The following is a 14,702-nucleotide window of genomic DNA, read 5'->3' as shown; positions in this document are numbered from 1 at the left end:
TTGCATTATGGGAGAGAATTTAAACTTGCATCTACTGAGCATGTCACTGAGCATGTCACTGAGCATGTTACTGAGCATGTCACTGAGCACTGAGCATGTCACTGAGCATGTTACTGAGCATGTCACTGAGCATGTCACTGAGCATGTTACTGAGCATGTCACTGAGCATGTCACTGAGCATGTCACTGAGCTGAGCATGTCACTGAGCATGTCACTGAGCATGTTACTGAGCATGTCACTGAGCACTGAGCATGTCACTGAGCATGTCACCGAGCGTGTCACCGAGCGTGTCACCGAGCGTGTCACCGAGCGTGTCACCGAGCGTGTCACCGAGCGTGTCACCGAGCGTGTCACCGAGCGTGTCACCGAGCGTGTCACCGAGCGTGTCACCGAGCGTGTCACCGAGCGTGTCACCGAGCGTGTCACCGAGCGTGTCACCGAGCGTGTCACCGAGCGTGTCACTGAGCGTGTCACTGAGCGTGTCACTGAGCATGTCACTGAGCATGTCACTGAGCATGTGGGAGAGGGACCTCCATGTAAAATTGAATTTTTCATTGTATAAGCATTTAGATGAATTGAAAAATATGAAATATTTGTTAGCTTCACATGTTGAGCATGATTTCCAAACCTGATGAATATTTCAATCACAAAAATGGTTAATTAATGCAAGAACAAAGATATATATGCGCATGCTTGTGTGTAAATTTATAGTGGTAAAAACTGGAATTAAACCCCAAAAAATATCTTTTCTCTATAGCTGGCACCGTGAAAAAAGAAGGTCATCAATGTGAGTACACTTAATTCTGTTGTAAATACTTGTCATTAGCAACTGGAAAGCTTTTAATTTTAAAGATGTAACCGTAATTAACGATTTATATATCAATGTTTAATTTTACAGCCTCTATGCGTCTTTGCATGGGGTCAAGACGAGGGTTCATTATACGAATGAAGATCGGCAGCACGCAGTTAGATCCCATGACGTATGGTAGATACCACCATATGAGGAATAATCGTAACGGTTTGGGTCATAAAGACGGGGAGCAGTATGCAGTTGTGCACTGCACTGGATATATCAAGAATTGGCCACCTGCAGCAGGTATAAATAACCTCATGTTTATCTAACGTGGTCATTTTCGCAATTCTTGGGTTCATGATTTACTGTGTTATATTAGCTGCTTACGTTAAAAAAAAAATGATTGGCATTGGCAGAGACATTAATTTCACTGTAGTTAAATTAATTCTGATTTTAAGTTTCACTTATGCGGTGTGTTAGATGAATTGGCAGCTGTGTTTAATTTATTTGCCAAATTTTAGATTTGAAAGTGTTAATAGCAAGTGCAGGCAATTGAAATATTAAACTTTGGTTAATTAATTAATAGATTTTTAGTATGCAAGATTCAAGTTGAAATAAAAAAGAAAGATTTCAGAGATTTATCAAATGGTGGCACTGTTGTGATAAAAGTGAACACTACACTCCTGAATAGAAGCATCTTATACATTTGTCTTTTTTAATCAACTTTTGTTTTTCTGTTCACGTTTTCATAACTGCCAATTTTTATTTTTTAATAGAAGTTAATAAATTTGTAAAATACAAATTTTTTACTGAATGATAAGTGTAACCCTCAATGCGTATGTATCAGGGGAAAAAAAAAAAATCTTTTTCAGTGGATTCTGGTTTTATATGGAATGCAAAGTGTATGATATAAATTTCATTTATGCTCTGATCCAACAACTACCAGAAAAGCTGAATTCCAATTTTGATTTTATTGATCAAACAACACACACATTTAGATTTTGTTGGCCATTCAATACCTTACATCGTGATAAAACTTTATGTATGTGTGATAGTTTTACCCATGATGCAATGTAGTTTTCATGGCACCATGGGTAGACGTGGCAGCAACTGTCTGTATGTATGTTGTTATGAGTATAGTACATTTATAGTTCTAGCTTCTGCTGCAGGCATGGAGCACCAGGAAGTCGAGGAAGCGCATAGTTCCAACCATTACTGCCTTGTCGCTATTGGACGTCTTCAGGTGACCAGTTCTCCAAACTGTGCAGACCTTGCAGGATCTGGCACGCCAACTGAGTTTATTTCTCGTCACAGCATGGATGGAAAGTTCACATTTGTAGATCAGAGGTAAGTTGTGTTGCATATGTATCTTGGACGTGCCTGTCTTGTTAGTGTGCTGTTTTAGTCTCCTCACTATTCAATAAACAACAATTATCAACTCTTTTGAGATTGTTATTACTATTTTTTGGGGTTTTGCTTTGTTTGACAGAGTCACAGGTGTACTTGGTTATCAACCGCAAGAGCTGCTCGGTAAATCCTGCTTCGATTATTATCACCCTGACGATTTGAGCCACTTAAAAGATAGCTTCCAACAAGGTAACGTCTTTGTATTAGAATGTGTTCTGGCTGCCCTACCGTATTTACTCTATTAGAGTATGCACACAGACAGTACAGCTGGAGTATCGACCGACGCGCAGCATGCTGTCTGAGTGCATACTTTGAGAGATTCTTGTATAGCCTCATTATTATACATCTTTTCCTTCCAAGGATACACCATGGGAATGTCGAAATCCAAAATTCTTTGTGTGGAGTCTGGTCAAACTTGTTTGTTTGTATTATTAGAAGACGCTTACATGCATAATTATTCTATATTTAGAATTCGCATGTCCTAATATGATAGAAAGAAAATACCCTGTAAAATACCGCAAAATTACGGCATGCCGTAACGTATGGTGTTACGGTGAAAGATGTATAATAATATGATTTATTTTATTTTGACCATAGTCATGCGTCATTTTTGTGCTAATAGAGCAACTACAGTATTTTGAAAACATTTTTTTTGCATGGATTGGCTTTATTTATATTTCAAACTGTTGATTTAATACAATACCAAGATAACGTTAGATGCGTCAGTGAAATTTTAGCGAAAAAGTGCAGTTGAATCTGCTTTGTTTACTGCTGCTGTTCACTAATATTACTAGACATATCAGTCTTTTTTTTTCAAATTTTGGATATGCGTCATCTTTTGGGAGTTCAGATGCTGGAACCAACAATACAACGTATGTATTGTTTGGTTACATTCAACACCACTGAGCCTAAATATTGGAACTGGCAAAACAAGATTGTGTAGTCAGTATAGGTATATTCTCACACGCAAGTGTTGTATCTTGTCTGCCAAAATGAACATCAATACACTATTCCTACTAGTTGCACCCTCTAGTGGTGAGTAATTCTGTGATGTGAATGGAATTTAAATTAGGTACATCTTCAGTCTGATTGTTTATAGTTTTATGCACTTTTGAAGGCTTTTGATAAGAAGAAAAATGATTTTTCACACAGTGTTTATTTATTTATTTCAGTTTTAAAATTAAAAGGTCAAGTCTTGTCTGTAATGTATCGATTCCAAGCCAAGAATCGAGAGTGGGTATGGCTACGGACAAGTTGTTTTAGTTTTCAAAATCCCTACACAGACGAAGTGGAATACATTGTTTGTACAAATACATCTGTCAAGTAAGTGGACGCTAACTTATCTCTCGCTGCTGCTAATCCTTGCTAATCTACTCGTATTCTCTTTTAGCAACTTTATACTATCTAAACCAAAACTTGTACCAACTAAACGTAATTTTCTAGTAGTTTACTGTAAAGTCTGTATAAGAAGCCGCAGCTTCCTTAATCTTTTGACTACCAGACTTTCTCGCACATATTTTTCTGAACTTTTTTTTCAATATATATTATTCAATATTTCTGGAAATGAACCCTAATCTTGAAGCCAACAGACAAAATTTGAATCAATTTTCAGTTTTTACTCAAAAAATTTGGCTATATTTGTCCCAATCTTCTTAACGAAAGTGCAGACTATAAACAGAACTGTTTTGTGAATTTGTGATGAAAAGAAGGAACTGATGTTGAAAATGTTAAAATGGTGCAATATAAGGAGATGCTACTTCCATTGGAGCATCTACACATATGAGAAATGGTGAACTTCTGGTTCTCAATTGTTTGAAAATATTGTGGCTTCTAGTAGGGATGCGACTTCTACCGCTGTGTTCAGTTTAGACAGGTTTCCCTTTATTAAAAGTATTCTCATCTTATTTGTTCAGGGATACTAATTATAATCGCATTCTTGTATTTCATTTCTGCCCTAATTTTAATACCCGGTACACTTAGAGTCAACGGGCCTGCTTCTGCTTGGTTACATTGGTTAGAGGCATTACATCATTCATAACTGTTTACATCACTGTTTTTTTGTCAGAAGAAAAAAAAATTAGAAAAAAATTGATTATTTATAGAGCAAAACTGTGGCAAACAAAAACCAATTCAGATTTGTTGTAGTTGCAGTAAAATGTGAGTGACTTGCGTCACAATTATGTGTGGTGTTTCATCCAGATAATGTGAAATCACCGACCATGTGTTTTTTTCTGGTTAGAGGCATAATTAACATATTATAAATAAATATATGCAAATATAGATGTGTTTTCTTCTCTCCATGCAGAAATCTTCAACAGAATCAACAACAACCTGAGCTAGAAGGAAACAAAGAGGGAGGTGGTGAAATACCCCATTTACAATACCCACCTCCCTCGACAACACATTTGTACCAAACGCCACAAGCTACATCTGATCCTCTCGTCAACAACAGCCGAGGTCCCGGTGAAGAGAGAAAGGACGACAAGACAGATGGGATCACTCGCTATACCACAAGACCAGATACCGAAAATTATCCAAACTTGATTGCGCCAACTTCTGCAGAAGCCAACAAAGCTGGAGCTGCCGCAACCCCCGGCTATCCAAGCAGTGCCTATGCCAGGTCGCCACAGACGCAGTATCCAAGCAGCGCTCTGGCAAGTACGGTGTTGCAGAGTGTAAGCTCACTGCCATCAAGGAAAAATTATCATGGACCTTCGCAGGGACCATGGCCAAGTCCTGTGTCTTACCCAAGCCCAGTTGATGTGAGTTTATTTCTCAGAAAAATGTATTTTCCAAAGTGATGGCTGCAACTGGAAAGATGGATAACATTAAATATGCAGTATAATTCTTGCAAGTAAAATGATTTTATATCGTCAAGTGACTGTACAGAAACAATTACTGGACATAAAAAAGAATTCGCCAGTAAGGCCGAAAAAAAAATATCTCTGTTTCTCGTTTCCGCATGCATAATTTTGAACTATGCATCTCAAACATTTTTTTCTTTTTCTAAAATTCAAAAATGCGCTTGTACTCGCACTTGTCTCAAATTCCCCCCATTTTAGCTCAGTATTCAAAAAAAACGAGATATATAAAACGAGAAACAGAGAATTTTTTTTCCTGGCCTAATGTGCACATCTGAAATTCACTTTGAGCATGGCAAGTTTAACTTTTCGTTTATCAAGTTTACCCTGGCAACCTTTATTAAGAATGTTTACAGGATTGTGCAATATATTAATCTTTATTTTAAATGTTGTTACATACTACATTGTGATTAATATCTTGGCAATTATTAATACTCCAGGGTAGCAGCGGCTCCAGTAGCTCACAGTCTGGGACCTATCCATCACATGCAGCAACAGGACAGTCTTCAACTACACTTCCAGTGACATCATCACCTGGACCTACATACACTCAGTTGCAACCCCAGGGAAGTGTCACACGGCCAGTAGGTTATCCATATCAACCAGACAAAGGTAAGTGTGTGTTTTTAAGGAATTGTATCTTTAGTGTAAATCATAAGATGAGTTGAGTATCCAGCTGTCTATTTTAGAATGCAAAGTGTGGGTTAGGAGGTTGAATCTTGTACAATCTTATCAAGATTAAGTTCTATGCAAGAATTGGACCCTCTGGAATAAATTCCATACAAGAATTGGACCCTCAGGAATAAATCCTATACAAGAATTGGGCCCTCTGGAATAAATCAAATACAAAAATTGGACCCTCAGGAATAAATCAAATACAAAAATTGGACCCTCTGGAATAAATTCCATACAAGAATTGGACTCTCAGGAATAAATCCCATACAAAAATTGGACCCTCGGGAATAAATCAAATACAAGAATTGGACCTCTGGAATAAATCCCATACAAATATTGGACCCTCTGGAATAAATCCCATACAAGAATTGGACCCTCTGGAATAAATTCTGTACAAGAATTGGACCCTCTGGAATAAATTCCGTACAAGAATTGGACCCTCTGGAATAAATCCCATATAAGAATTGGACCCTCTGGAATAAATCAAATACAAGAATTGGACCTTCTAGAATAAATCCCATACAAGAATTGAACCCTCTGGAATAAATTCCGTACAAGAACCCTCTGGAATAAATCCCATACAAGAATTAGACCTTCTGGAATAAATCCCATACAAGAATTGGACCCTCTGGAATAAATTCCATACAAGAATTGGACCCTCAGGAATAAATCCCATACAAGAATTGGACCCTCTGGAATAAATCAAATACAAGAATTGGACCCTCTGGAATAAATCCCATACAAGAATTGGACCCTCTGGAATAAATCAAATACAAGAATTGGACCCTCTGGAATAAATCAAATACAAGAATTGGACCCTCTGGAATAAATCAAATACAAGAATTGGGCCCTCTGGAATAAATCCCATACAAGAATTGGACCCTCAGGAATAAATCCCATACAAGAATTGGACCCTCTAGAATAAATCAAATACAAGAATTGGACCCTCTGGAATAAATCCCATACAAGAATTGGACCCTCTGGAATAAATCCCATACAAGAATTGGACCCTCTGGAATAAATCCCATACAAGAATTGGGCCCTCTGGAATAAATCCCATACAAGAATTGGATCCTCTGGAATAAATTCCATACAAGAATTGGACCCTCAGGAATAAATCCCATACAAGAATTGGACCCTCAGGAATTAAATCCCATACAAGAATTGGACCCTCTGGAATAAATTCCATACAAGAATTGGACCCTCAGGAATAAATCAAATACAAGAATTGGACCCTCTGGAATAAATCCCATACAAGAATTGGACCTTCAGGAATAAATCCCATACAAGAAGTATACACTCAGGATTAAATCCCATACAAGAATTGGCCCCACAGGAATAAATCCCATACAAGAAGTGTACACTCGGGATTAAATCCCATACAAGAATTGGCCCCATAGGAATAAATCCCATACAAGAAGTATACACTCGGGATTAAATCCCATACAAGAATTGGCCCCATAGGAATAAATCCCATACAAGAAGTGTACACTTAGCATTAAATCCCATATAAGAATTGGACCCACAGGAATACATACCATACAAAAATTGAATACTCTGAGACAAATTGAATTAATTCACATTTATATTTTGTACTTGTTCTCTTGATGTTTCTTTATGTAATGTACATCCTCTTTTTTCTTCTTAATTTTGTAAATAATATTATTAGTTGCCATTCCATTCTGGTTTTCATGTCAGATTTAAAATGGCAGACTGGCAGACATTTTGTTTTAATGAATGCATATCCAGACATATCGCAGACATGCCATGACTGTTCATGTTCAAACTTAATATAAACTTGATAACTCACAGGGACTATGTAATGCAATTATTTTGTTTTGTTTTTGCACTGATGTTTATTATTTCCAATTTATTTTATGTTTTCATTTTTGTTTTGTATCTTAGGTGCACATTCCCGTCCAGGCCACCCATCTGCTCACCCAATGCAAGGTATCATAATCATAGTATTTCAACACAACTGAACCCAAAAGTTGTGGCATAATGCTAAATGACTGAAATGTTCACTCCAACAATGTCGCCATGACTCGTCGTCTTAAAAATCTCAAATGAAATAATAACTGCTACAAAAGTCTTAAAGATCTCAATTAATTTTCATTGCTACAAAATTTAACATTTTTTTTTCTGGAAATTTAAAAAGAGTCTCTTGTGAAAATAAACTATTTACAGTAGTTGTAAATAAAAAAGGAGTTGTGCTAAGATTTGACAAGCATACATCGATGCACTTTTTTATTTGAGGTTAATGCATGAATTTACATTGTTGATTTTTTTTTTTTTGCACTTACAATTATTATTTTTAATTTACTTTATGATTTCGTTTTTGTTTTGTATTATAGGTGCACATCCCCGTCCAAGCCATGCGTCTGCTCACCCAATGCAACAAGGTATATTTAGCTTATGGTGTTTTATGCAAATGTTCTTTACAATTGCATCATACCATTAAATCCTTTCCACCTGCCATTAGTCTGCAGCATATTTATATTACAACTGATAAACTTGTAGGGTTGTCTCTTTATTTGTCTTCTATCGAAGTGGCGACTGAGTAATTACATTTCAAGTTAGATGCACATGTCATATATGTTACAGTGTCATGATCTCAATTAGTTTATTGTGTTCTTTGTAGACAGTTATATTTCTCTTAAATATGAGAATTCGCAATTCTTATTTTTGTCCATGTTGTTCTGATTTCCGAGAACTGATTTATCTCTTGGTTTTATTTTTCATATTTAACAGAAGCGACTCCAAGTAATGTTTACTCTGGGACCGGGGAGCGCCATCCACTGTCAAGAAGGGATCCCGCTTTATGGGCGCAGTGGCAAGCGGCTGCAGGTACTCCAAGCGGTGACCACGCGCACGGATCTTTACAGCCTGGACAACATACTGAAGACATGACTGATATCTATAGAATGCTTGGCGATCATCCGCCACAGCCTCCTTACAACAATGTTGATGAATTCGGTGATTTGTCAATGTTCACACCATTTTCTGAATAGCCTTCAGCAGGAATCTGTTTGTGCTACCCACCCCCCACCCCCCTCTTATTTTTATTTGTGTTATTTGAAATGTTTGTATTGCCCCTCTGTTCTTTGGATTATGGTTCACCCTAAATTTGTAATTGTGAACTCACAACTCAGCATTTTAAATAAGCCAAAGTAAAAATAATCTCTATCCCCTCTTTACCTAGTTGTATCCCCTCTAACAAAATAGTTTAGTCCATTTCAAGTTGCTGTTTTATTTTTTTAAGCGTGATTTATTCACTTGGAATTTGTTGAAGCAAAACAAAATGCACAGATACATGTATACACAGTTTTATATGTTTCCATATTACGTCTTTATTCTATTTATTTGATGCTGTTAATTTGTATTTCAAATTCGCTCTTAATACATACATATATTGGTTTAATATGTATAAAATAGCCAAAAGGGAAATAAAAGGTGGTACAAATTTTGAAGTGATCACTTTGTTAGACTGGTAATTGTTCTGTTTGTGAATTTTTTGTAATGATAGAAAGAATCAAATTTCTATGGTGAAAGGGTAACACCTTGCTTGTGATTGGTTAATACAAGAGCAGCCATTTTGATTTTGATTTGCAATATGACATGTAGTTGGATGCTATGAAAGGATGAATGTGATAGGCTGATATGATAAGCTTAGATTTTAATTTATACATTTCTATTAATTACTATATTTGTAAAAAAAAAAAAGAAGGAATTTTAAATTTTGCCTTTGGCTTTAACTGAAAGCAGCAGAGAGGGGTGAAAATACCATTTTTTGATGAATGCATCAGAAATAGAGTACATTGTGCACATTTTTTACTGCCTTTTGAAAACTTTCTTTTTGAGTTGCACATTTGCTGTATTAATTTGCAGTTTTTTGCTGTAGTTTTTTTTAGCAATACTTTACTCATTTTAATTAATTCTTGCTATAAATTTATGAATTATTAATAATATAAGTTTATCTTTTCATTATATCTAAAAAATATATTTTAAGAAAAATTTGAATTTGAAAGCTGTATCTTACTGTAGCGTTTGGCATTTTTTCTTTGAATTTAAAAAAAAAAGTTTTTAAAGGGAAATAATGCTCTGTCTACTTAATCATATTATGAAGCTTGATGCGCATATGTATTGCTATTTTTATGAAGAAATTTGAATATTTCTCTGCATATCAGTATTAATGTATTAGGAATATTTGCTTGTGTAACATTTGTCATGTTGACTATAAACACCAGTGTTGAGTTGTAAGTATACTGTGGAATGTATTCAGGAATTACCCTAAATCTTTTTGATTTGGAGACTTTGGCCAGAACTTGAACTTGAAGTTAATTTAATGAAAAGGACTTTTTATCGCAAGAAGAAATTAATAATATAATTTCAATGTAAATCTGAAAATGTTGTTTCAGAATGGTCATTATGTTCTGTGTAAGAGCCCCTGATTTTGAGGTTCTGAAACCCTATATTGTTGAATGACTTGTTTCATACAATTTTATCATTATACTTATATGATTTTTTTTTTTAATGCTTCTGAATGTCATTTGTGAAAGGAAATTAATATTTTATCATTCATGTTTAATAAATAGTCTTCTGTTTTGTAAAAAAATTGTGGAAACCAGAGTGGTGCCAGATGCCATTTTCTGATGAATACATACCTCAAACAAAAAAGGACTGATTTCAAATAATTATTTCAAATGTAAATTGGTTTTAATATTTTGCATTGGGTGGTGATGTTTGTGTTCTGTGTAATTCATTGTTGTTCCAGTTATTATGATGCCAGTTTTAAACCTATTTGAAAAATGTATCTCTAGTTTGTTACTGTCTCCAGTGTTTGCGAGGAAAATGTATCATAAATCATGAAATGTTTGCCAGAAAGAGGAACGTTAAATTTTTACAATTTGGTTATTAATTGGCTTTTGCAGTAAGTAAATTTTATGAAAATTACTCTGATTACCGCTCTAAAAGCCCCTGGTAAAATTTTCACTATCACATTTATTTTGAGATTTTTCTCGATAGCAGTAAATGAAAAGTATGTATGAATATTATCATGTTATGTTCAAGTATAAACATTTATAACAATCATTGTTTAACCTTTTTACCATCAGACTTTCTCGCCCAAATTTTTTTTTATATTCTTCACTTTTTCTGGAAATAAATCCTAATTTTGGAGCCAACAGACAAAATTTGAGTGAATTTTCAGTTTTTACTCAAAATTTTTTACCATTTTTGTCCCAATCATCTGAAGTTAAATGGCAGGCTATAAACGGGACAATTTTGTGAAAATGTGATGAAAAGAGGGAACTGGTGATGAAAAGGTTAACGCAATTAGAAATGACTGACATTTATCATGTTGACTTCTGCATCGAGTAAAATTTCCAAAAGTATAGTGAAGTTATTGTGCTTGCACCGATAAATTCACTTAGTCATATTTTGCGTCCAAGTGAATTCATAGCTTGGGCTCAATAACTCACCCAATTCAAGTTTTACCTGAGCTAAAAAAGATTTGATACTGTCCAAAGAAAGTTTGGCTCTCTAACTAAAATGACTAAGAATCATATGTTGATAAAATTTTCATATAAATTACATAGATTTAGATATATTTTCATTGAACTTGCGAATATGTAATGTACTTTTGTTGACAAGAATCGTATATATCTGACAAAAGTGCACCTATCTTTGGGGAACATCTGCATAACATTAGGTACACCTGGCCTTGCATGGCTTTTCAGTTGCAATCAAGTAGCTGATAAAGTATGTACATTGTACTTGTAAGAGCCTGATGAACAAAGAAAATATTGAGGGCGCTATTCAGTTTTAGTGCATTGTTCATCTGATTTTAACTTCTCAAGATTAAGAGCAGCAGTGTACACAAGATGTTGACAGGATTTTATTTTATCAAACAAGCGTGATTCTCACATGCTCAGAAAATATTTGCATACAAGGACAGACACGTAAACACAAACATACACACACTTGTAACCTCACAGAAATAACGCAACACGCACACTGCTTACACGTCTTACCATCGTCGTAGCAACACACATTGGACTAACTTTTAATATAGTTGAATTAACTTTTAATATAGTTGCGATATGAACTTGATTAAAATGCAGTCCTATATAGGGTTGCAGTTTAATTAAACTCAATTACAATGCAATACAACGTAGGTTTAATTGAATAAAAGTTGAATATCCGGTGACTGAACATAGAAATGTTTGCGAAGCTTAGGTTTAGTAAAGGGGGAAGGTATGGTACAATTATATTAATATAGATTGGACCATACCCCCCCCCCCCACTAAACATAAGCTTTGCAAACTTGACTTAAATTCGATTTAATATTAATATAAATTATGAAAATAGTGAGGGTTGTCACAATGTAGGTCCTGTCGTCACAAGTCAGTATAAAGTTAAACACAGACTTAAATACCTAGTCAACACTTGCACACTGACCTACACACACAGGTACACCTATACAACAGAGTCAACACAGGACATACACACCCTATGATATAATAATCCCTTTCAACAATGTGCTTTCTAAATGGGTTCTACCATTCCTAACTGCATGCATGAAAGAGGGGATAATGTTACAGTTGTCTGAGGGACGTTATAAACATGTTCGTAATTAGCCAGTTCAGATTGCAATAATATTTTCAAGAAACCAATTAGTTTTGAATGAATATAGGAAGATGTTTGTATATCTATATTTTAAAACTATTGTAATTTCTTGGGTTAGAATTTGCAAATACAGGGGAGACAGCATTTGTAGTTGGCTTTACTATGCTTGGGTCATTTTTTTAAGTGTGAATTTCAAGCGGTTTATTTTCAACAGTTTATATAGATCAGGCGAAATTTTGTTGCTATTTATACCCAAAAAAAAATGCTGTATAACGTACAACTTAATTAAAGCTGGACAGTAGTGTTGAGTAAAAATGTGATGAACTCTGTATTATTGATATTAATGTTATTTGAATTCTCCACATGTACTATGAATGTGGATCACTGATTATTATTAATAAAAGCCAGCTATATTGGATTAACAGTAGTTTTGTTCCTTTCACCTAGTGCTTTGTGTCAAAGTGATCATATGATTTGTAGATTTTACTGATTTGATTCAAACTGTGTAAAATATATTGCATTACAGCATTTTGTCGGAGCTCTACGGCTCGAGCCAGAATAAATAGCTGTGTATATGCATTGGGGCCCAACTATGCGAACCCAAATCATGCCCTCAATTGTCTTCAAGTAACCTCTCATTTAAATTATGACAGAGACAACATCGTTTGTAATTTCACGCAATTCCCGGCTTGACAAAGAGGTACGTACCCTAATATCTATTTGGCAGAGTAAAGAAATACTGCGATAGATTGATAGCTTAACGAGAAACAGAAAAATGGCGTACGAAATTATGCGACAAAAACTTGAAAGAACGACTGAACAGATCCAATGGAAATTGAAAAAACTTTTTTAAAAACACCAAAGATAAAAATCATAGAAGCGGTCAGTGTACAGTGACATGTTCTTAGTAGGTTTAGATTGACAACTGTTACACATATAACAGTTGAACAATTACAGAATAGTAATTTTGCATGACAATCACCTAAGCGAATAGGCTGTAACACATTTTAGCTGCCGTGTTTTTTCTGTGTATTCAAGCATGGATTCAAGATACTGGTACCTAAATCAAAACACCAGTGCATTGTCTTTTCTATCTCCATGCTCAGACACGTGACTGTTTCTTTTTTTTCTCCCAGCTCAACAGCCGTGTAAAGAAACAACACAAGCACTACACCAAACTTGTTTTCAGCCATGTTTTATTTTCATACTAATTATTTGAGGGCACTGTTCCGTTCGGCTCTAATCAAACTGAATTGAACTCTGGCAGATCTTGTCTCTCGTTCGACCTTTTACCGTGTAAACGCATTGCAGATAATCTCCTGTTTATAGGTGGGAGGAGCAATAGTTCAGCTCCAATAGAATGCTGCCGTCTGCTATGTTGATTTTTCACATAATTATATCAGGAATTATGGGCTACAATTCCTCATCATTATCTGATATTCAACAATTTGTTTAAAGTTTTTCACAAGTTAAACATTGTATTAGCCTGACAAGGTCACGTGTATTGTGCCCTCCGCGGTGCTCCAAATTCATAACAGTGGGGTCTGATGCCGGCGAGGGTGCCACCCACGCCTATATGTCAGGCTAATATAAATACGATTTTTGGCAACAAATATCTGTAAATGTTCTTTTCTGGCATTCCCTACAACAGGGATCGCTATTGACAGGGATATGCACAGAACCATAATGATTTTTTTTTGATTTTTTTCTAAGAAGTATAGTACATGACCACAACTTAAGAAAACATCCTTGTTCGAGCACTATCCTGAATGATATTAACATTGTTTCAACAAATACTACCAGACTTATTTTACTTATACTTACTTATTTGACAAGTGAGCTTTGCCAGCCAGTGGGAGAATTTGTTGAGTCCTGCAGCGCCCTCTACAACCAGGCAGGAGAGGCTTGTGGGTATCCCCAGTGAACTTTATCAGTCAGATTAAAATTGGTTGAAAAATGACCGAGTAATCCCTTGAAAGCGTACCTGAATTGTGTTCAGCTGTACTGCCTGGTTTCTATGAGTTTATGAATCCCATTAGATGAAGTCCAAAATTGGATCATGTCTATCCATACGCCCAACATTATTTCTTGGAGTTAACTGGGCCGATTTTGTTCAAAGTTAGCACATATGAAAGACATTATGGGAAACATATGCATGTCAATTTTTATTTTTGCCCTTTAAGAGACTTTTTTAAAACAAAAACAACCAAAATCAACATTTGAACACATCAGTTTCTCAGGCCTACTTGGACGATTTCATTCAAACTTGGTATGGACGCCAGTCATGTTGAGTTACTGATGCATGACAATTTCCTCTGCGATGTGATTCAAAATGGCTG

The 14,702-nt window shown here is 35.5% G+C and overlaps 1 protein-coding gene across 2 annotated transcripts in view; it reads left to right on the top strand.

Annotated features, from left to right (window-relative positions):
- LOC100373463 (aryl hydrocarbon receptor nuclear translocator 2-like) overlaps positions 1-12,785 on the top strand; it is a 67,788-nt gene extending 55,003 nt beyond the window's left edge. The window contains exons 8-17 of one of the 2 annotated variants that reach the window (XM_006813965.3): positions 758-787; positions 899-1,096; positions 1,963-2,140; positions 2,283-2,389; positions 3,373-3,523; positions 4,506-4,962; positions 5,502-5,673; positions 7,642-7,686; positions 8,091-8,138; positions 8,488-12,785. In XM_006813965.3, the coding sequence (XP_006814028.1) occupies positions 758-787; positions 899-1,096; positions 1,963-2,140; positions 2,283-2,389; positions 3,373-3,523; positions 4,506-4,962; positions 5,502-5,673; positions 7,642-7,686; positions 8,091-8,138; positions 8,488-8,747 (1,646 nt within the window). In that variant the 3' untranslated portion in view covers positions 8,748-12,785. Of the gene's footprint in view, positions 1-757; positions 788-898; positions 1,097-1,944; positions 2,141-2,282; positions 2,390-3,372; positions 3,524-4,505; positions 4,963-5,501; positions 5,674-7,641; positions 7,687-8,090; positions 8,139-8,487 lie in introns of both variants that reach the window. The other variant, XM_085506961.1, reaches the window with a different exon arrangement.
- Positions 12,786-14,702: the final 1,917 nt, after the last annotated feature.

This window comes from Saccoglossus kowalevskii, chromosome 13 (genome assembly GCF_978046115.1).
Source record: "Saccoglossus kowalevskii chromosome 13, keSacKowa6.1, whole genome shotgun sequence".
Taxonomy (NCBI): Eukaryota; Metazoa; Hemichordata; class Enteropneusta; family Harrimaniidae; genus Saccoglossus; species Saccoglossus kowalevskii.
This window is presented reverse-complemented; position numbering and strand designations above follow the sequence as displayed.